Source organism: Silurus meridionalis, chromosome 16 (genome assembly GCF_014805685.1).
Source record: "Silurus meridionalis isolate SWU-2019-XX chromosome 16, ASM1480568v1, whole genome shotgun sequence".
NCBI classification, from domain to species: domain Eukaryota; kingdom Metazoa; phylum Chordata; class Actinopteri; order Siluriformes; family Siluridae; genus Silurus; species Silurus meridionalis.
The window spans coordinates 6,683,790-6,708,541 of record NC_060899.1 but is presented as its reverse complement, the minus strand read 5'-3'; the positions used below and the strand labels follow the sequence as shown (position 1 = coordinate 6,708,541).

General features: G+C 39.3%; 1 protein-coding gene across 4 annotated transcripts in view; it reads right to left on the bottom strand.

The window, feature by feature from the left end:
- The window catches only part of arhgap46b (Rho GTPase activating protein 46b), a 71,347-nt gene that overhangs the window by 25,154 nt on the left and 21,441 nt on the right, over positions 1–24,752 (bottom strand). For all 4 annotated transcript variants that reach the window (XM_046869387.1, XM_046869388.1, XM_046869386.1 and 1 more), the window contains one exon: positions 12,315–12,722. In XM_046869387.1, coding sequence (XP_046725343.1) covers positions 12,315–12,722 — 408 coding nt within the window. The remainder of the gene's footprint in view (positions 1–12,314; positions 12,723–24,752) is intronic.

Genomic DNA, 24,752 nt, shown 5'->3' with positions numbered 1-24,752 from the left:
TTGTCTGCTACTACAGTGTTTTTTGTTACATGGTTACTTCTTCAACTAATTATTACTGTTTTCACACAGATGCATGTACAGTATGTAGAAGATGTGCGGCGGCGAAAGGCAAACTGCTGCTAGTTGGCAGGTTCTATTTCTTCACCACGTGGTTTATGAGTCAGGTCCCTAAACAGTCGGCGCGATAGCAAATGAGAAACGCTGTACCACTACGCGTGACATTCACTATCTGCGTGTGTCACATGCTGCTTTGTTCTTAGCGTTCCCGCTTCCTCTCTCATTGTCTTTCGTTACCCTCTTTTGCCCTGTAAACAAAAGTACTTTGGCACACAAAGCATGATATCACAAGGGAGAATTTTGGATTGTGGAGTTTATTTTTTTATTTTATTTCTTTTTTGGACTCGACACTGGGCTGAGGGGAGTGACCTATCACTCCCATTCCGACCCCACCGAGCACACGTCATTCCCAAACACACCCAAAACTACCAAAAAAGCGATGAGTGCATGCTTTTCCTACACACACACTTTTTACACATCGAACACGGAAAAAAACGGAGAAAACCGTTCCGAGAAGTTAAAATACTCTGGGCTTTGAATGTTAGCATGAAATTTATACGTATTCTGTTTATTTTATGAATATAAAATTTCACCTTAATTGCATTTAGGTTTAAAATACTTTGCTAGGTATTCAGCCACCCCGAACCAAACTGGACCAAAATGTCAGCATCCAGATGTACGTGGATTATGGAGAAATATCCCAGAAGACTTGCAGCTGTAACTGTAACCGAAGTTAATTTAACTTTTTCAAATAAAGGTTTTGTCCCAAGGGGGTGAATTTTTACGCAACCAATAAACATCTGCATTATTACATTCACCTTTGTGGTAAAAAAATAAATAAAAAATAAAAAATAAAATATATATATATATATATATATATATATATATATATATATATATATATATATATATATATATATATATATATATATATATATATATATAAATATATATATATATATATATATATATATATATATAAATATATATATATATATATATATATATATATATATATATATATATATATATATATATATATATATATATATATATATATATATATATATATATATATATATATATATATATAAATATTGGTTAAATATATTAATATATAATATAATATACTAAAATATAATATGATAAAATAAAATATAATATAATATAATACAAAGCAAGTTAAATTACAGATCCCAAATACTACCAGGTTGTAGCAATAAAAGATGTGGACAAGTTCAGGATTGTGTGTGTGTGTGTGTGTGTGTGTGTGTGTGTGTGTGTGTGTGTGTGTGTGTGTGTGTGTGAATACTTATGCATGGCACTGTAGCGTGTGTCAATATCATTTCCTTTAGTCAATTCTCGGGGTCAAACCTTTCGACCTTTGCCCCTTAAGCTGCACTTATTGATTCATGTCTGGAACATGAGCCTCAAAAACGCAGCGCTGCATATGGTGGATTTCCCAGGGCCTTGTTCAGCTCTGGACCACTTATCCCCTCTTCAATCTGTCACATCCAATCTATACATGCACATCTGCCACAATCGGACACATGCCTCCTTTAATGTGCAGATAAACCTGACTGATTAACAGTGCTATTACTGTGGGATTCTGTTACACAGTACTTCTCTCCACAAAAAACAAGTACAAGTTGAAAAAAAAAAAGGTATAAAAAATGCTTTAATTTAAGGTAAGATTACACACTTCCACCTGTGTGCATATCATGATCCTGAGTAGGGGAGCTTTTAAAAATACAGTCACCAATGCCTTATGAATAAGAAATGAAAAGATGCGAAACAGTGGAAAATATTGAGAAAAAAACATGCGACTTTGTTGACGAAACATCTAAATGAATATAAATAAACAGACCTCTTTAGTGAACTGGTATCTTTGATATGGTGACCTTTAGAGGTCTGCATTGTATTCGAATTCACCTTTGGATAAAAGTATTTGCCAAGTAACTATCTAGAACATTCCTGATTTTAAAAGCAGGCGTATTTGCATCGGCGTACTTCACTTCGTTTGCAGGAGTTAACACACATGATTTTGTGCCACTCTCGCCGTTACTCCGGAGGTCATGAACTTTTTCCACTAGGCACTGAGATCTAAGCAAACCTCGTCCAGCTGCGTCGTACGCCCGACTCTGTGTCTGTTTGCCAAAGGCTGAACCTTGCAGAATGATAAACTGATAAATACACCTTGAAAGGAAATGAGTCACTTCCATACGCAAAAAAAAAGAAGGTCAGGTCCTTCATCTCCTTAAAATTATGTGACTAAGGCAGAGTGAGTAATTTGAATTAAAATCAGTGGTACTATGAGTAAACAGTGTTTACTTCTTTGAACATCTTTAAGCTGAGGATCGCTGGGATGAAAGTATATATTTCAAAGTGTATCCATTCGTTCACTTAATGGCACCATGTACACACGTTCAAACACTGAAGTCAAGTCAGGTTTTTGTTGCTATCCCTTTATATAACTTGTGCACACTGAAGAAAACATGTTCTTTTTCATAGATCGTGGGGCAACACAAGACTACATGCATTGCAACACGCAACAGTGAGACGAGCGCAGGACAATAACCATACCAGGGGCTGTAAACTATTTTGTCGAATAGTACGAGAAAATTAGCGTAGTCACTGCACCAACCAGCATGTTTTGGGAACAGAAAGGAAACAGAGTAAACCACAAATGTCAGAACTGAAATTCTAGGGTCTGTGGAGCTGTGGGATGGAAATATCTATTGCGGTTATATGAATATTTTCTGGGCAGCAAAAAGAGATGGGCAGATCAACATGACCCCTCATCAAAAGGAGTAACATGAAGAAAGGAACATACACACACACACCTCCTCTTCATATACCTCCCCAAACAGTACATGTAAAGGATCTGATATCTCCTATTTGACATTCCCGCTCGGCTTTTTGTATACACAAATCCAATTTTCGTAATCCTACTTCTCTCAGTCTGTGTGAGGTTACAGGGGACAGTCGTTGGGTCTGTGCCAACCGGGCCTGGGCAACGCATGGAAATATTGCAGGAATTCACAGTGGCATAAACACAGCTGCCTATATCAGTATCAAGAGCGCTCTAGTGTGGATACTTTTAACAAAAACCCCACAGAGCTTGCTGCAAATCATCATCGGAAATATTCAACATGCTGCATGTGTGCATTCTCGTCGGTTTGTTGGACTCAGGCTTTATTAGCTTGAAGGCTTTACAATCATGCTGCATGGAACACCTTTGTGGCAGAATACTGGCGGCAACAATGCAGTACGGCTTTAACAATGGCACCTGTGTTGCTCTATCAAACCTTATATTTTCTCATCATGCTTTTCTTCTGGGCAGTTAAATTTATAAACATCCTGGGAGGAAAATTTCACAAAAATATTGAACTCGTTATAAAGTCTGAGAAGGTTTAAATCTGCTGGCAACATTAATACCTAAGTGAAAAGTATCTTAAATCACAGTAGATACAAGTATCCTTAAATATTTCATTTTGAACATTTAAATCCAACACATATCTGTTCAGTACAGCGCATCCGAACACACTGAATCTTTTGACAAAGATGAAAATGAATCCATTTGAGGGAAATGCTCCAGAAAATAAACCAATTTCAACTCTAAAGCCTTATATTTGCTCCTCTGGGTTTGATCTGCTGTGGGGAAGGGGACAGGCACTGAAGTTTATAAATTCCTTGCCATCAGACAAAAAAAAAAGTATTTTAATGAATCTAAACACATTCCTCTGCAGGTTTGATTATTGACGTCAATACCAATGAACTTTAGAATCGTTATCAGGATTATGGACCTTGTACTATGTTACCCAACAGCCGCTGCACATCCATGTCTGGATCAGATGTCACTGGTGGTGGACGAAGTACACCGTTAAAAGTAAAAGTGACCCCTTTAAACTTTCACTTAAGTAAAAAGAGAAAAGTATTTGCCTTCAAACCTACTTGTGTATCTAAAGGTACTATGGATTATAATGTCCTGTTAGCACACCAATCTATTAATAGAGTGATATAAAAAAGTCAAACAGTGTGTAAAAGTCTCCCAAAATGGAAATACTTCAGTAAAGTGCAGATTTGCGAAAAAAGCTACTTAAGTACAGCAATGGATTACATTTACTTCGTTACTCTCCACCTATGCAGGTCACTGAGCACTTATGCCTGTTCCTTGTCACCTTGATCAACACTCGTTTATATAGCTTCACCTTTCGTGTCACTCACTGTATCATGTTTGTCTTTCCAGGTCGTTGTATGTTCCACAGTTTGTGGTTTCCTGGTCCAGTTACGGTTTCTGTTTTACTGTGTTTTCAAGCCTTTTGGTTGTGCTTTTGAAACTTTTTCAGAAATCTGCACTTGCATCTGCCATTGCTTCGAATAGGTGACAATCAGGAAGGAACTTTCTGTTTAACCCGAAAATACTTTTATTCTATTCATTCTACAAATCTCGATTCCGCATCAACAACCTTACAAGTGAGCACTTTTCTGATATGATAAATCTCCAGGTGAATCTAATAATAAAATATTACTGCTTGATATGAAATTAAACAAACAGGAATTTATAGTAATTGGAGATTATTTTAGACCTGGCAACCAAGATGCATTCATTGGTTAAATCTTTAACACTAAAGAAGTAAATCCTAGCTAGCTAGCCAGGTGCTAACAAATTACCCAATCTTAAAAAAGATGTTCATGTTTTAGATCTGTCCATTTTCAGGTCATGACCAAGATTAGATGAGTTGTAGAGTGTACATAACTGTAATTCCGACCTTACGGCGCTATAAATTTTATACAATATACTGTGGCCTCAAAAAAATGTAACCGATAAATCATATTTGATTTAATGACCCGCGTTTCAGTGCCATACAAACATTTTCGAGATTTATTTGAATTTTATGCGCATCTTAGGGCTTACTCTGATTTTATGTCGGTACTGCCTAAATTACAAAATGTATTTGTGTGTTCATCATATAAACAAAATATCAGATAAACAGCACTATACTTACTGTGTTGCATGTGCTCTTAACTGTTTAACCCGAATGTAGACGTCAGTTGAGTTTAAACAGTGCAGCGTAGTAGAGGATAAATCTGTACATGTGGCTTATACAGTACAGCAAAGACCCAGAAGAGAATGAAACAGCGCAGCTCAAACAATGGAACAGATTCATTAGAAAATGTGTGGGTCTGGTGCCATACTGACTGCCCTCTGTGCCTTCTGGCAAACAAGTGAGTGACACACACGCACGCGTGCGCGTGCACACACACACACACACACACACACACACACACACACACACACACACACACAGAGCTGGCACTGAGCCAGTGTGATGACCAGTATGTTAAAGAAAAAGACCAAAGGAAGAACAGAACGTCAAAGACAGAAGGCTAATTAATGGACACACACACACACACACACACACACACACACTATACAACAAGAAGTTAAAGTGACAAATCTACAAACAACCATGCACGCGCACACACACACACACACACACACACACACACACACACACACACACACACACTAATAGAAATGAAAGAGCCTCTTCACTTTCAAATTAGATATACAGCTTTCCAAAATTCTACCATAGTGGTGTTTCAAATCATACACTATGACCTAACAGTCTGTGTGTATCGGTAAAAAATGCTCAAAGAGTAAGAACTTGTTGGTGATAATGTTAAAAATGTGGCAAAAAAAAAAAAAAAAATCACATTTTATTTTCAGAACAATCGCAGTGTTTAGTAACATTATCTTGGACAATAATTTTAATATTTAATGCTTAAAATTAATTCTGTATTCCAGACTCACATAATGGAGGCCTGAGTGGCAGTTTTTCAGTATAGAGAACAATTATATAAAATACACACCTACATAATGTACATTTATTCAATAAAACTAAAAGGGCATTAATATTACCAGTGCATATTCCAGCTTTCCGAAACAGGAAAAACCTAATAAAATGCAATTCTGCTTACTATTCCTGAAGGTTTTGTGGTGTATGTGATGTATGATCAGAAACGCCTACATTACATCAGTTCAAAGTAACTTTTTTTGCACATGTAATGGTTCATTAACAAAAATTCATGAAGCTGTATATAAAAATCCAGGTTTTATACAAATTGCTAAATTCGCACACTTTAGAGCTATAGTTCGTTTCGGTAATCAGGCATTGGTTAAAATATGTTGGAGAAGTGCAACTGTGGATTCCAGTGTAATCGAATATCAAATATCAAATGCATTACACAACTGTTCACAAACCTTTTGCCAACATCGATCTCGACCAGAAATCTTAATAAATAAATATAAATGTAATAAGTCAACACACACACACACACACACACACACACACACACACACACACACACACACACACACACAGGACATCACTCACAGTCTCAGCAGGTAGCAGTTAAAGGATATTCATAGTTGGAAATCCTTAAATTGTCTGTGGCAAACAAGCCGTGCCCACAAGTGTCACACCCTGCATCCTTCACCAGCCAGCATGCTCTGGACCTTTTCTTATACAGCACCACACACACACACACACACACACACACACACACACACACACACACACACACAGACACTCGCCTAAAATTAGAATTGTACTCCCACTGAAAACTTTGCATCTCTGCTTTACGTTAAGGAATAAAATGTTACACTGTGTGTATGTGTGTAAATTCAAAACAATCAGTGAATGAATAGTATGACAGACCCCTTTTACCCCTCTCGTCAATATTAATAAAAAGTAATAATAATAAATTCATTTTTGTTATCGTTCACGTGGTACACCAGCCTCTCATTTCTCTCACTTTTGATACATACAGAAAAAGCATACAGCCTTTCATTCATGTGTCTGACAACATAATGTAAGCGTCTTACCTTTGACACGGGAGACTCCTTCCAAATATCTTAAATATAACCTCAAAGTATTAACGAAGACACACAAACACACACATACACACAAGTGAACGAGCCGTTAGTAGAATTACTTGAATGAGCTGTTAATAGAATCCTAGTTACTTGAATTACAGCCGGCTCTACTTACAGAGACTAGTACAGAGAATTATTCAACAGCATCTGGCCAATCAGAATCGAGAATTCGAAAGCGCAGTGGGATTAACTGTAAGAAGGTTGTTTCCTGATGTCACAAAGAGAGAACGAGAAACAGAGAGAGACGTAGGTCGTAGTGCGAGATGCACTCTATAACCTCAGGAAAATTGTGAGTGGAGTACACTTTGAGCATGTACACACAGCAAGCAACAGAAATGGCATACTTGGCAAACGGGCCTGGTGCACGCTTCAACCGTCGCTAATGTCTGAGAATACGTTACGCTGTGTTTATGCATGGTGGGTGTTGTGTTAACAACTGAGAGTGTGTGACCATTTAAGGCTGATTTTTTTAGCCAGAACAGGAGCACATGTGCTATCCTCTCAGTCCAACACCGTACTCTTGATGAGCTCCCTAAAATGGTTCTCGTAACGAAGTAACATTGTTGTGGACATCTGGTTTCTCCGTCACTAGGCAGGTATTGGTGGATTCGTGATTGACAGGCGATTCGTGGTGCGTCTTCACCCAGCTGGATGCAATATCAGTATTTGTTTTAAAGCCTGAGAAAGCTGCTGAGAACAGTTTTGGCTCTTGCAGATATTCTATTGGCAGACACAGGAATGAGCAGAAAACTGTACCAAATATATGGGCAAAAAATTCAGTTTGGACCTACAATCAAAGACTGCACCATTAATCTTACTTTTTTATTGCTGTATCATGATGTGTATCCCAGACACAGTATGAAGACTTGAAATGCTAAATATAGTACATACGGTACAGAATGTGGCAATGAATCAACCATGTGCTTGTATGATAATGATGGTCAAATGGTTAATTCGATTTGCCTTGAAAGGGCATGGAATATACATATTTCATCTACGTGCCATCGAGCTACAAAGTGGCGATAAACATGCTCATCTTTTGATCACAACAGCCTCGGCAGCTGACTGTGATGTATATTTTCCTCGTCAATCAGCACTCTGTACAATGGTATAGATGTAACAAGCGTACCTGTTGAATGAGCTAAAGCTAATACAAATATAAATACAAACACTAGGTAAGTGGTGCTACTATGTTTACTGTGAGTGCTGTGGGCAGCCATACTTTGAGTAAAAGCAACAAAAGTACAGCATGCGCCAAAATATACGGTGCTGCGCTTCTCGAACGCCTCTGTACGAAGAATGTTTAAGGACATATGTGGAATTTTGTACCAGATACAGGGTGGACAACGTCTGACAGAGCCAGATATGCGAGCCGGGATAGTGTATTGTGTGTAACATTTTTGCCCATGGTGTAAGAGGATCCAGATTTCTTGAGGAATGTGTGGTTCTCCGTCACATTCGCTTGGACGGCTACATCAATCGCCAGACAACTCTGGTTCCTAGGTTTTGAGCGGCCAGATGTTATTGTCCAGAAACCTCTACATAGTGCATGTGTGACGATATGGTGTGCCGACTCAGCACATGGTATATTTGGCCCCTATTTCATTGGGGATGAGGAAGGCAATGCTCTTACTGTCACCCAAGAACGCTACAGGGGCATTGTGATCGGACCATTTCTTCAGGGTTTAAGAAGTTTCTGTCGTGCAAGGGGTCTTCAGATGAATAGACAGTAGCATCAACAGGACAGGGCGACTAGCAATACCGCTTGAGAATTTTCATCCATGCTGCAGAAAAAATTTCCAGCACAAATCATTTCACATGGTACTGAATTCCTATAACCGTCCCATTCACCCGATCTTACACCACCTGATGCCTACTTGTGGGGAATGTAAAAGGAGAGTGTGTTCAACTGTGAAGATCTGCTAAGAACTGTGCCTTCATTACGCAAGCAAATCGTCTCCTTTTACAGGAGTCTGCAGCACTTTTCTTCCGGGATATGTTTGAGAATCCTGAGAACACTTCGAACACTTACATTACGCATACCGTGGTAAATCAACACGCTAATAGTGTGAAGGAGTTTCAGGAGAAATAAACTCACAGATGACAACAAGGTAATGGTTTTCGTCTTCGAATTTCAGCACTATTTTGGCACATACTGTTTTTCAATTCAATCCAATTCATTTTTATTTGTATTGCGCTTTTAACAATGAACATTGGCTCAAAGCAGCTTTACACAGATTAGATAGTATTTGCCTTCGAATGTACTTAACTAACCAAAGTACTATGATTTATTATGGCTATAATGTACTATTATTTTTGTCACAAGACAAGTGTGTCAACACACGTGGCCAATAAACCTGATTCTGGTTCTGAAGACTCTTTGCTTAATCAACTCAGTTTTTGTGAAAAGACTCTAATGTTAATCTTAGCACTGAAATCTTTTAACATAATGATATCAAACAGTTAAACACTGATTAATATCTATTAAAAGGTTCAACTACTTTAAGAGAAAAATCACACAAATAAGTGCCACGGGTGTTCTGCTTGCTGTTGTACAGACGCTGAACTGTCGCAGACGCTGAGGAGATAACACCAAGTGGCATTTAAAACAAGTTCAAAACAGCCCCGGTGGTTTGCTGCGTGAAAAGATAAGTATTTATCCACTCAAAAATTTTGATTTTGCTAAATGTAGTTGAGTAAAATGTAAGATATCTGTAGTCTTTCCCAAATGGAAATACTTCAGAAAAAGTACAGTAACGAATTACATTTACTTTGTTATTGTCCACTATTTAAAGCCACTTGCTGAGCACTAAGGAATTGCCACCATCTCAAGTAGGAATTCCAAGTTCCTATTTGTTCTTTCCTGGTCCGAGGTGATACTATTCTACAGCAGTATTATTTCATAATCCTTTATAAAAAGTTGTGGGACGTTGTCAAGTTTCTGGCATCGGTTATGCTATCAGTGTAAACACCTGCTGACTCATAAACGCGTCATGCTTGTCGCTCTTGAAGTTGATAAGTAAAAAAAAAAAGGCAGTTTGTCATATTAGTGACAAACTGGGAAGTTCAATGTTCTTATATCTTGGCTTAGAAATGACTGACTTACCATTAACACGTGAGATTCCTAGGCTTTGATGAAGTAGAGTACCAGTGAATTGAGCACTGACAGATTAGAGCAAGTACATTCATATAAACATGGGATTTACAATTCAAGTACAACTAACACTACTGTCACAAGTGCTGTTAAAGATAATAAATCAACACCTACTGACAAATCGAGAATTCCCCAGCACACTCTTGTGACGGTAAAAAAAAAACCTGTAAGGTAAGTATGAAGCTGTTGGCAGAGTGTATTGAGACGTGCTGACAGTAGAGATCAACTGAAAATAAACCTCCTTCTGTTCTCTTAGTCCTTCTCTCCATCCTGAAGTTTCCCCTTCCTTTAGATCTCTCTCTCTCTCTCTCTCTCTCTCTCTCTCTCTCTCTCTCAAAACTCGTCTTTCAGTTTTTATTTTACATTTTATACACACACACACACACACACACACACACACACACACACTACACAAACACCCACTGGCCATATATAGGCAGAAATGCTGACGGTAGCATTAAATGCTTGTGTGTGTGTGTGTCTGTTGGCGAGTGTAAAAATGTGAAACTGTATCACAAAAATGAGTCATCTATCTATCTATCTATCTATCTATCTATCTATCTATCTATCTATCTATCTATCTATCTATCTATCTATCTATCTATCTATCTATCTACCTATCTACCTACCTACCTATCTATCTATCTATCTATCTATCTATCTATCTATCTATCTATCTATCTATCTATCTAAATATTTGTCTTCATTTATTTATTTGTCTATAGAGGAATATGTGTGCATGTGCACAAAACGTCTATTTGTATTTCTCTCTCTCTCTCTCTCTCTCTCTCTCTCTCTCTCTCCTCTTTGATTACAGAGTCTATCACAAACCTCCCCAAATCACCCTTCCAATCTTCATTTTTAAAGCCCTAAACAAACTCTCGAAGTCTGGAGATAATTAAAGCGAACGCTGCAGGAATCTGACATTTGCATCTCTTTTACACGCCATTTGTATATCACACAATGATCAAAGAAAATGACAATTTTTACTTTTTTTCCTCCTCGTCCGCGTTACCATAAGTAATTTTTTATTGAATAGCCTAAATCCATTACACTATTCTCAGCATTTGAAAATGTACTACTCGAACTGATCAATGCTATTTTAGACTCCAGAGCACTGCTAACCTAAACGCGCAATATAATTCCTCCAGTTAGTTTTATAGCAGAGATCATTTGCGCTAAGGAATGCTGCAGTAATACTTAAAACTCGATTTTAGCCACTGTGTGTGCTTTAAAATTGCAGAGTAGACCACTCACTAGCCAGTGCTGGGTTCAGAAAAACAAACTAGCTGTGAAAATCTATAAGTTTGGTGGGTGACAAAGGCGACAGGCAAAATGTATATTGTTCATCTAAAGATATTTTATACCAAATAAAAACCAAGTTTACAGGCAACTTATTTGCCTTTCTTGTTAAGAGTGTAGTTTAATAAAGCAGTGATGCCGAAAAGTTCATATGTAGCCTGCATAATAACTGTGCTAATTGGCGTCTGGAACGAGCTTCAAGCATTTTGGTCCACCGAAAATAGAAAGCAGCTTTCTGTTGATCGAAGCCTAATCCCAAACAAACTGTGTTCTTTTTGCTGTTTTAAATGGAAACAATAATCGCATGTGCTAGGTTTTTATTGTGCACAGCCAGTCTGTCTATCGCAGTGTATGAGCTAATAGGATCAGGAGTTAAAGCAGGAGCCAGCTAAAGGATCAGAGCTCACCGTGCAGTGAGAAATCCTGATTTACTCTGCCGTCTTATACGCTGCAGTTGCACTGTGAGTCACATTCTGGCTGTATTTAGCAGTGATGGAAGTCAGCTGTCCATAAAATCTTTTCAAACACTTTTATAATGTCAAGAGGAACTAGGAAACTATATAAGGGGGTAATTTAGTTGATAGGGATAAGATTTCACGATACGCCTACACGATGGTTTATAACCAACAAAATTCATTTTACACATGAATGCCTATATAAATATTTGTGTATAGACAAACAGCACATTACTGCAAATGGTTTATTATACTGCAAATGTTTTTGCTTTTAGGTCCTGATCTGAACCACATATATCAGTTTTAACTTTGTATTGCTCTATGATTTCCCCTTATTTCATCTTGGTTCATGATGGAGATAAGCTGTGTCAGCAGATGTACATCACACTGAGTACACACTCACCTGTTGCATTCACCCCTCTTCTCCAAACTGCCCCCTCTGCTCTTTAACGATGGCGTCTCCCGGCCGCTGGAGATGGTTGAGTTGGGTGATACCACTGCAGCCACAGGGGTGTTCCTTCCGCTCTTCCCATTGCCCCTTAGCTCTACCTCGGAGCTTTTCTTGATGGCTTGGAGTTGCGCCAGCGGCACAATGTCGCAGCCCTGCGGCCGGTGCCACACTGTCTGCTGGCTGGAGGAGTTGTAGTAATAGAAACGGTTGTTGTTGTTATCAAACAGCTCCCACCACTGATTTCCGTCGGACTGCCGAACGGTCACGCCGGACGGTGCCTCCCAGCCGCACTCACCCGTCGCCAGGTTAACGTACATGCGCTCATGGGAGCGCGGCTCCAAAATCTCCACCCAGTCAGACCTGTGTATGAAGAAACATAAGAAACATGGTCAGGAAGAATATGGCAAATAGGAACGAATCCAGGTTCGTGAACTGCGCATGAAATGTCCATCATATCTAATGTATTCCTAATGTAATGACACCTACAATGTTAAAATGATATACACTTTCACTTCCACAGGTCAAGCCAAGTTTATTTATCATTTGCCCATTAAGCCAGGACATACATACATACAGGACATACATACATACAGGACTTAGGAAACCCACACACAAACCCACACACACATATATGTTTCATACTAGTTTTGTCAGAATAATAGTATAATAATAGTTCATAATAATGAGAAGCAGTATTTATGTGACCTGGTCACACAATACAGCACCATTTAAAATATTTTTTTTAATTTGAAATTGAAGCATAATTTAAAAAGATATTGTTTGCATGAAAAAAAAAAATGTGTTTGCATAAAAAAAAAAACAACAGTTCAGGTATTTTCACAGTAGTATTACTGTGATAGAGCTAAGACATGCTTGTAGCAAGGGAATGGAAAAAAGATCTAACTGTCTAACTCCACAGTCTTTATTTATAACACACACAAACACACACAGTACAAATAACGCTTGTTTGTCTTTGACCTGTATGTTGAAGCGAGCGGCTTTAGAGTGACTGTATAAAATGTGCAGATAACAATTTCCCACAGTGCAATCCAGATGGTGCTGTAGAACTGCGCTCCCTTTTGTGTATGTGTGTGTGTGTGTGTGTGTGTGTGTGTGTGTGTGTGTGTGTGTGTGTGTGTGTGTGTGTGTGTAAGAGGTTGGGTGAGGTCCTGCAGCTAAAGCGGGCAGGAGGGAGAGGCTGGGCGTGGAGCCCAGGGAAGACACACATTGACATGTTGGCCCAGAGTAAAGCCCCAGAGTTCGGTGCCTGTAATATTATCTCACCGAGAGGCACAAAACAGGACCTGGAGCTTAACATTAAAACACCTGTGTGCCTCTCATACAGATGGATAACAGCATGCAGAGCTACAGGCTCTCTCACTCTCACTCTCTCTCTCTCACACACACACACACACACAGACAGAGAGAGAGAGAGAGAGAGAGAGAGAGAGAGAGAGAGAGAGAGAGAGAGAGAAAATAAATAAAGTAAAACAGTTGTTGTGGTCACTCAGGGATTCTCCATCTTTTTGTTTCACTTCACTCTCCCTCACAGTTTGTTTTTTCAAAGATCATGAGCCTCATGAGATGGCACAGACATTTTTGCTTTTTTCTCTTTTGGACCCGACTACTGTGTCATAAATGCTAAGTCTGCTTTACCACAACTGCCCTGCTGCTGTCTAACATAATGAACCCGAGTTGCTGTAAGATTTCTAGTCCAACTACAAATCTCAAATACCTAAAATTAGCTCAAAACTGACACTGGCTCTAGTGCGCACACATTTCCAAATATTTTAAATATAGCGTTTACTACAGAAGAAATGATTTTGTACATCATAGACATTCTGTCTGCACTTTGACTTCAAAATTCAAAATTTGATTTTAGTAGCTGCTAAATATGTCAAATATATCACAAAACCTGAAACGAAACAAACAAACAAAAACCTGAAGCCTAGAGACCTCGAGGGGCAGCATGACTCCTGCCTCAGTGGGCCTCTATTGGCATATGTTGCAGTTCACAATACAAATGCATTGATGTATATGTTGGGGCTCTGCCTCACCTGCAGCATTTTATTTATGTTTTAAAAAAAAGGCAGCCATTTAGAAACAGTGTTTTTCAGCCCTGTAAGCAAATGAAAGAAATGTAAGAAAATGCAATGAGTTCTGTATAATATATGCTTTTTTCATGCTCTGCAGCATATTGGTTTTGTCCCTCTCACTTTGGTTCACTTAATTATGTGCAATGTGAAATCAAACCACATGGCAACCAAAACCAAAAACTGTTTCGCCAACAAATTAATAGGTGTGAAACGCGTGCATATTCGCCCACTGAATGAGTTATATATAGGGTTCATAAGGTGTCTAACTTCGTCGCACAGGAAATAATGTGTTTCGTTGTCGAGCGTGCAAAGTCATTTTCATTTTCACGTTCTTCCTGCAGGCACACTTCATGTTCAGACCTGGTAATCAGTGCATAAATGTGGGCCAGGTCAGTGCAGTTAAGCGGGGATGCGTTCCTTCTCTGTGCCGAGGACAGGACGTGAAAAGGGTAAGTTATTTCAGCAGTCAGCCCATCCCTCCCCCTATAAGGAGAGTTAGAGCCATATGGTGAGAGATAATCCGGTGGTTCACTTGGTCTGAGCTCATCTCTGACCTCCAGCTGGTGATTCCTTCATGACACACACACACACACACACACTAGAAGAAAAAGGAGTCAAATAGGCATAAATGAGATAGAACAAAAGGAGAGCGAGAAAATCGGAACATGACTGAAATATCAGTTTTGAGGTTAAACGAGTAAGTAATCCTTCATTTTTTTCTAAGCATGTAGCAAAAAAAAGTTGGCACTTCGAAGAAAAAGCCAATGTTGCACTGTTTTCTTGACATTTAGCACTGTGCCCCACTGTCTTCTCTCCGGCATGCTGTTAGTAGCAACCAAAAACTTCCCACGCTCTCTCACACACTATTCCATTCGAAACGAGGCCACACACACACACACACACACACACACACACACACACACAAACACACTCACACACAGTGAGACGCTTTTGCCTAGGCACAATAGCTGTGGGTCGCATTTCAGACAGCACTGCTATCGAATGCTCCAGTCCCCCACCGACCTCATAACTCTCCCCAAGCCTCGCACAAAGAGCTCATCACAGTGACCTCATCACCGGACAATGTGCTGCACAACATTTTTCTGGCCTTTTAATCTAAGAAAGCGCAAACCTGCTGCACAGTGGTATCCTTTATTTAGAAGAGGAATGCATCAAGATCTTATGCAAGTACAGCACGGGTAATAGAATGCACTGACTATGAGGAATAGGCCTTAATATGTGCTCTGGAAGAGACACCATTGGGTGAGTCAGTGCTTTTTAAAGCTGTTTTGATGGTGAAACAAAGCTCAATCCACTGATTGCACTCGAAAACAGATGCTATTTCAGGTGACTCAGATGTCCCCAAAATCTCTAGCTACTTTGATTTCCTCAGTAATATACACTATAAGGATAAACATTTGTGGACACCTGACCACAAGATTCGTATGGGCTTTTTAAACATCTCATTCCACATTTAGTCCTCATTTGCCTAATTCACTTATGAACAACCTCCACATCTCTGTGAAGATGTTACACTAGATTTTGAATGTTCGTTAAGTCAGGTACTGACGTTCCAATTCGTACAGGAGGTGTTCAAAAGAGTTCCATAGCTCTGTAAACCATAACCCATGCATGGACTTAATTTTGTCTTTACTGCTGTTTATGGTTCTATTTAGTGTTTACTGCTTTTTACACAAAACTGTTTTATCTGAAACCGTTTCGAGTAAGTACACTTTAATATGCTATAAATAACACACCCATCCTGAGGTTGCTCCACCCCCTAGTCACGTCCCACCTTATGAAGATTGTAGACCTTTAAAGAAGTAGATGCCGACCCCGCAAACATCCCGAACTATCTAGAGACGTACCAGTGCCAATTGGATCCCACTTCATGTGTAGTTTGGACATTGGACCTCCTTGGGTGTTAAAAGGCTCTGGCATGGAAAAGCTGGTGTTGGATCTTTGATGATCGCAAATGTTGAGCTCTGGTTCCTCTCATTGTTTCTTCCTCATAACATCTAAGGACGTTTTTCCTTGCCACAGTCGCCATGGCTGCTCAATAAGGATTAACGCACGTGTACAAAGAAAGCTTCATTGAGATATGCTTTACATGGTTTGGAAAGGAAGATCTTGAGTAACCTACTATAAAGCACTGACCTCAACCCATATTACTATTGACCTTATGGCTGAATAAGCACATATCTCCACATGCAACCTCCAAAATCTATTGGAACATCCTGCTGTTATTAACAGCAAATGTGGACTAAATGTAAAATGATGTTCAAAAAGCACATCCACAATGTTTTGTCTAGATATTGTCTTTTTTGTGTTACTGTGGCAATCCAATGGCACAGGTGCGTCGTGACATTTGGCAGCTGGTATCTAATTACAGATGGAATAGGTTTGACTTGTGTTCGTTTCTTCGTCTAACAACTAGATCAAAGCGTGAAATTCAGCGTGTTAGGAAAACACACTCAGCTGCCACATCTAAAGGTAGACAGAAGCTTGTTATCACTGCTGCTTCTGTGAATCTGGTTCTTTAGCCTACATGATCTTTGGTGTTCAAACTGATTTCGTAAAAAGTTCAGATTTTGATGTGTTCATAAATAAATAAAAACGCTTTATTTTGGTCATTCCCAGAATGCCTCACAGTGTAAAGACGCGTTCTAATGTATGACGCTGGCTCGCTTTGCTCACGTCCATCTCTTTTCTCATGCTCTGTTTCGCTGGGCTGAACTCTCTTCTGCCAGATTGCAACACAGATTAAAAGAGTTTAATTGAGCTTGACAAGAGTCGATTATTGGCAACGTGAGATGCCACAATTACTTCAGTCGACGGGGCTCAACGGCAACCGACTGCCGACAGCGCAGAATGAACAACTCTGAGAACCTGGACTATAATTCTGGGTGGATTTTGCTTTTTTTTCCTTGACAGACCCTCCCACTGCTAAACAGACATGCAGGAAGGAGTCGTGAATAACTGGTGAGGAAGTAAGTAGGTGGAGGGAGAGATCAGGAAGGTGGGTGGACTTTCAGGTGTGGCCATCATGCCAAACATCCTTTATTGCATGACTGCCCCAAATATGTACATATTTAGCACCACTGTTCTTCTAAAACTTTGTTTCATGCCTTAAAAAAGTGCAGTTGGGGTATATAAGGGTTAGAGTTCATGCTAGGTGAGGACTGAACACAGAGCTGCTCATATACTCGCATTACTTATTATATTATACCTCAGAGGCTATATTTTGCATATGTTTGTAGTTAGAAGCAGCTGACCTCAACAGAGTTACAACACGGCATAAAATCGTTCCCAGGCTCTGCTTGTCTCTCTCTCGCTCTCTTTCTCTCTCTCTCCCATTCGTCTTCGATGCCAAACACAGGCAGTAATCACAGAATATTTTAGGTGCGTGATTCAATTCGGAATATGTTTCAACAGCACTTTGAGCGAAGGACTGTGCATGAGACTGAGAGAACCTGAAGACATGTTCACACATGTCAGAGACACGTACATGTGCACACACACACACACACACACACACACACACACACACACAGAAGAGCTGGATGAGAATAACCATTTGCAAATCGGTTCTTCGACAATGAATTATTTTAAAAGACGAGCTAGTTTCTAAAACTGGAGTTCATGTTTCGATGAAGGAAAACTGCACAAGCTTGTAGAGCCAATATTAATATATCATATTTGTCATTCATTACTTAAGAGTAAACTGTCAGTGAGCTCTTAGATACACACTCTTTCTGAAGTGTAAAAGTGCACAAAACAAGTTCAAATTGATTTACATAATAACAAGAAAAATAAGAACTGCCTGAATATATGTGCTTAAAATTCAACATTTTAAAAGGATCATCTGTGAACCTTAGCATTGACACAATGCTTGCATGATCAATTGTAGGGCTGAAACGATTCCTCGATGAACACGAGTAATAAGAATACGAAAAAATCGAGTTAGAATTACTTTGCTTCCCTTTAGTCTATTTAACTACACACGGAGCACTGTGTTTCCCCACGGACCATTATTAATGACGCACCTTCCGGCTCAACTCTGCAGCGCACTGGACAGGTAACACAGAAGACGCTGCAGAATTAAAAATTGCGGAACGGAGAGAAAACAGCAAAGGGTGAGGAGAAGATCCAGGCCAAAGAAAACGACGGAAAGTTTCCAAAGTTTGGGATCATTTCAAACTAAAACATAAAGAAAACACTGTACAGTGCGTTTGCTGTTTTAAGACCGATTTGAAATTGATTTTTATATTTTATTTATGATTTTTTTTATTTATTTATATATTTGCATTTACATTTTGTTGTAATATGGCAATTAATTGCACTAAATGGGTTTAGTTTTCACAGACGTTCTTGTATGTAATTTTAGTAATAAAAATGTAAATCTTTCTATAAAGGAAACAAATTACTTAATCATTTTAAATGACCTGTATTATTTCCTCTTGTACATTTAGTATTGCTCTTTAATGAAGTAAAAAATAAAGTACTTCTTATCTGATGACTCGTAAAGCAAAGACAGCCTAATCAAATAATTTTACTGTGCAGGGTCATAATTCCAACTACAAACCCGAAATTTAGTTACGATTTAAGATCAAGTATGCAGATTTAGCATATTGTGCAGACCCCGATGATCCAACAACTGACCATAAATGGGAAAGCATCCAAGCAAACACAACTGGGTAGGAGGGATGATATCACTAACCAAATTAGGGCTCATCTATACAGCGCTGCCCTGTGAGACGGCAGGCTTTACATGTGATTCTGCAACAACTAATCGATTAAAAAGCTAATAATCGATAATGAAATTCGCTGTCAACGAATGGCGTTATCGATTAGTTGGGCTGCTAAACTTAAGGATTAGCGTGATGGTAAAATCATACAGCCACCTGCGAAAATGCTGGACAGTACAGGGTCAACCGGCAGCAGGAAAAAGTGTGCGTCCCAAGTCATCCAAGGCAATGGGAGCATTTTATATTAAACGCAACAAAGAAAACTATAACCTGCAAGTTATTCAAATAGGAGCTTGTGTTGGATGGAAGCACCAGTGATGCACAAGTACGTGAAAAGAAAACACCGGTGTCACGCATGAAGGCGAAACATCAGCACAGCAAGCAAAAACTGGATATTCCTCGTCATGTGAAAATGGTAGTGTTTAATAAAGTGCTATTGTGTAAACTGTTTGTTTGTATCTTCGGGACAGTCGCACTGGATCTGTTTTGTCGTGACTCGCGAGCATCAGGTTGCACAATCAGTTCACTCGCGACATAGTGATGGATTTAATTGAACTAAATCTGAACAATAAATCGAAAAGCAGCAAATAACAGCAGCAGTAAATGATTACATTTTTAGTCACTGTTGTGGATTTTAGCAAATGATTATGCATTTGTACACCAATGCATATTTTTCCCATTTTTATCATGCCTGTCCGCTTGATGTGTTTCTCCGTTTCATTCTTTGTATAGCATTTGTCTGCTACAACTGTTAACTGTTTTCAAACGTGATTTACTGCAGCTTTACTACAATCAAATGCAATGTTTGTATATTTAATCTATGCACATATTTAATTATTAATTATTAATAAATTAATTATATATTCCAAATGCTTATATCTTTACAAATGAAAAAAATGTCTGTGTATTTTCTTTATATTTTATATACCGTATTTTTCGGACTATAAGCCGCTACTTTTTTCCCACGTTTTGAACCCCGCGGCTTAAACAACGAAGCGGCTTATTTCTGAATTTTTCCTGGGTTTTTACCGGTTTCACAAACTTCAAGCCAAAAAACTGAGCACCATAACATAAGATTAATGAAATTTCCGAACGGAAACGAAAAAACGCACCTCACCTGTGTTCTGAGCTGCACAGCATTGGGAGAAAAAACTTTTTTCTTAAATGCACGACGATGCCAAAAGAAAAACTCCCGAGAGAAATAGTTGTGAAAGGAAGGTGGAAGACAGTGAACAATGACATTCTTGGTAGGCTACTGTTTAGATACAAGCCGTTGTAGCGCGTTTAGTCTGGGTGAAGGGAGAGCTCACTAACTCCAGTTGCAACAGAAATCATATGAGCACAGACAAGTTTCCAAAACTCGTGCTTTTTTATTTTTTTTGGCAACAGCGTTATGGGTTAGTCAAAGAAACTTAGAAATGAGCATCAGAAAATAATAAGGACATATTCCTCGGCCTCCACACATGCAGTAAAAGCGGAAAAATGCTGCAGCAGGCTATTCCTAAAATACCGCTATGCTCCTAAAGGAAGCGCAACATATTTCACCCGTTACACCGTGTAACAGACACTGTCTTTCGTTAAAGCCTGTGTGAAGTTCATTAGTTTCAATGTAGACAGGTGCTGCTTATTTATGTTTAAAATAAAAATCTTTGTCAAATTCAGTTTATATATTTTATATTCAGTCAAATTCAGTTTATATTCGGCTTATATATGGGTGCGCTTTATAGTCCAGAAATTACGGTAGATTCTTTTAAGCATGGTTGTCAACTTGCCATCTGTTGACTTACACAAATTGCTCCACCTTGCATACTCAAATACTTTTTCTTTCTTTTTTTGTTTGTTTGTTTGGTTTCTTTGCATGAGTGAATTTGTTCAAACGAGAAATCCCCCATGCCCTCCTCAACAAGTAGCCACTATAATCTTTACAAAACTAAATTAAAGACAGTTTAACTCAATATGTGGCTTTTTTAAATACACTTTTATACATATAAACCCTAAATTAAGGTTTTATATAGTTAGAACAAGCAAAACATTGAATAAAAATGTTCCCCGATTAATCGAAGAAAAAGAAGAAAATGAATCGTCTGGCAAAATAGTCGTTTGTTGCAGCCCTACATGTGACTCATTTTGAAAACATGCACTTCATCTGTCTCAGAGAATGCATTTAAATGAGTCAATGCGGAGCTAAGCGGTAATAAACTCAACTTGCAGGTCGAAATTTATTCCTGTACAAAATCTTTCTCCTTTTGTTCTGAGGTTTTATAGATTCGAATATCCAAATGTCACACCAGCTCCTCTGGATGCTATTCAAGTCGATAGGGACAGTTTGGAAAGTTGCCGGGTCCTGTTGTGTGAATATTAAAACATGATCTTGATGGCAGGGGAGAATTCAATGTTTTTTTCTTTGCGGATTCTAAATCATTCTAATGTACACTTGCAAAAAGCTTTTAATGGCCTGCAGCACTAGATCATTTTTCTTTTTAAATAAGTGGAAAAAAAGCTCACAAAAAGTTACAACAGCAACAGCAAAATACTACATTTGTCTTTCCGGGTGGACGCATCTCGTACGTCACTGTGGTGTGTTGGTTGCATAACCGAGAGAGAGTCACTAAGTTTGAACAGCGAATCAACAGATTAATAAAATCAAAGAGCTGCAAAACGTAACGAAGCAAAGAAGGGCGAGGTTCCACCGCAAACCGCAGCAAACCAAAAAAGGACATGAAAAGACAATTGAATGAGCATTAAAGACACCACAGAGTGGAACTGTGAGGATTCAGTGATTAGACACACATCCTACAGTATATAAGATGTAAGTAATATAAGGCTTTAGTTTATTTTATGTGCTCAATTTGTGCTTAGAAAATCAAACTGTCCTTTCGAAGTGAATGAGTGATACATGACTGATCAATCGCTAATTTCGGTCACGTGTGAGAAGCAATGCGCATGCACGCGTATCACGGCTGGTGGTCACGCTCTGGCTTGGGAATCACAGGGACAGAGGCAGACTGATTAATGATTAAAATGTAAAGGATGTGAGGCAGTTATTTTTTGGCCCACCCACTCACTAAAAACACATGGCACAAGATCACATGAATTTCGCATCTGTTTTGTTTTCATGCCGTTGCCAGGTGTGTATGTGCATGTGTGTAAACGCCTGATCTGATCAAACGTTCTAATAAATCTCTGCTGATTCTAAGTGCTCTTCATAGTATTCATAAACAGCTTTACTAGTTATTATGAGTTACAATATTTAAGAAATTACAATTAATACAATTTCATGAAACAAATATTAGAATTTAAGTTGTAAATGTAGGTCAATGCTTCTGACCAGAGGACTCAAAAGAGGAAGAAAATACATCCACTATCCACCTGCTGAGTGTCTTCTTATTTGCGGGAAGACCTCTCCTCCGAGGGTCATAGCAGACGAACAGACTTCCTCCACAGTTCTGTTCTGTGCACGTACAGTATATGTCCAGTGCTCGCACTGGATATAGTCGGTTAAGCTTCTCCTGGTCTGGTGCCTGAAAGAGCCTAATAGGTTGTGGGATGTCCAAGGGTACTTTGGGAACGTACCCTGATCTCGGGTAGAGGAAGGCACTGGCCAGGCCTGGAGTAAACTCCCAGAAAGCGACTGAAGATCCCCCACTCTCTTGGGAGAGGAGATGGCAAAGAGGAACATAGCCTTAACTGTGAGGAACCTCACAGGTACCTTGGTGAGAGGCTCAAAGGGAGGATGCGACAGGACCTCCAAAACAATGGCCAAGTCCCATGCAGGCACTCTAGGTCGCCCTGGAGGTCTCAGCCTCTGGGTGCCACAGAGAAAGGGTGTCACAGGGCTCCAGACTGCGACTAAAATGGTCGCATTTGAGATGTAGAAAACCCCAAAAACCTGTTTATGGGAAACAATAACATCAGACAGTGACATCTGAGTGCAGTTCTGACAAATATATGCAAAACATATTTTCACAGAATATTTTCAAGAATTCTTCAGTCAAAATACTTACAAATTAAAACTCCAAATCGGAGTCTTTTGTACAGTTTTACTAAAACATTTTCATGTCACTTTAATACAGTTGTGTACCGTGATCGCCTTGGGCTTATACTGTCACTAAGTTTTGAGTAAACAGGTTTTCTTTTGACTGTACATTTAAGAAAACCTGTTGATGGCCGTCGTCTTTTTCATGTGAACACAAGCGCTGGACAGAGATTAGGCTGTCCGGTGAATTCATTAGCTAAACCACTGGGCAAGTAAAACCTTCTGGAAATAAGCTTGCTAGTACCCTCTTTATATAAACTTTAATTCGGCTTCTCCCATTAGGGGTCGCCACAACGGATCCTCCGCACGTTTGATTTGGCACGTGTTACGCTGGATGCCCTTCCTAACGCAACCCTCCCCAATTTATCCGGGCTTGGGACCGGCACTGAGAGTGGCTGGGGATGGTTCCCTGAGCGGGGCTCGCACCCGGGTCGCAGCGGTGAGAGCGCTGCATCTTAACCACTAGACCACCAGGGGACCTAGAATAAACTCTTTATATAAATACTTGTAAACAAAATCAATAATGATAATGCTTAAACAATACTATAATTCTCTTTTGACATACAGAGGTCTTCTAGAATAAAAGGATTGACAAACTAGTCCTCCTGTGATCCACAGGTGTGGCTGTCTGTCGGACATCTTGGTCGAAAGGATTTTTGGTTGTAGTTCTAAATGCTGGCCACTAGGTAGAACACTATGGGTTCATGCAGTGGTGGCACTGTAGTTGTTTTTTACTTGGGGAAAAAAGAGATGGCTATTGAATAGTTGTCCACTGTAGTAACCACCATGTGTCACAGGGTCAAAGGCACAGGCCTGGTTGCAGACATGCAGAAAATGCTTTGCTTTTCTACACACAGCACACACGTGTAAAGAGAAGCTGAGTCACTTTAAGAAACCAGCAATCACACACCTGACTCATATATGGCATCTGCGTCTACATCCGCTCTCAGCACTTATCGAACACATAGACACCCACTGAGACACACACCAGCATGGACTGGGGTAAGACAAAGGTAACACTAACGGAAAAATAAGTGAATAGTCTTTTAAACACTCTCACACATATACACACACACACCCCTAATCTAAAGCAGTCATGGCAACACACAGCACCTGTCTGAGTCACACAGTCACACACACACACACACACACACACACACGTACACACACCACCTGACACTTGACCACCTGTTACACTTTGGAATGAGAAACACATCACCTCTCACCTAGCTGACTAAACAAGCAAACACACACCCACACACCCACACACACACAATATCTCACAAATTATAACATTCTCAAAAAGAAACAGGGGAAAACCTTTCCGGTGGAAGTCACCATTTTGCTCGCTCTAACTTTTCATGAATAACTACATGCACAATAAACAGTATTTACTTCCATATTCTTCTCGCACACACACACACACACACACACACAAACACACACACACACACACACACACACACACACACACACACACACACACACACACTACCCCAAACACATAAAC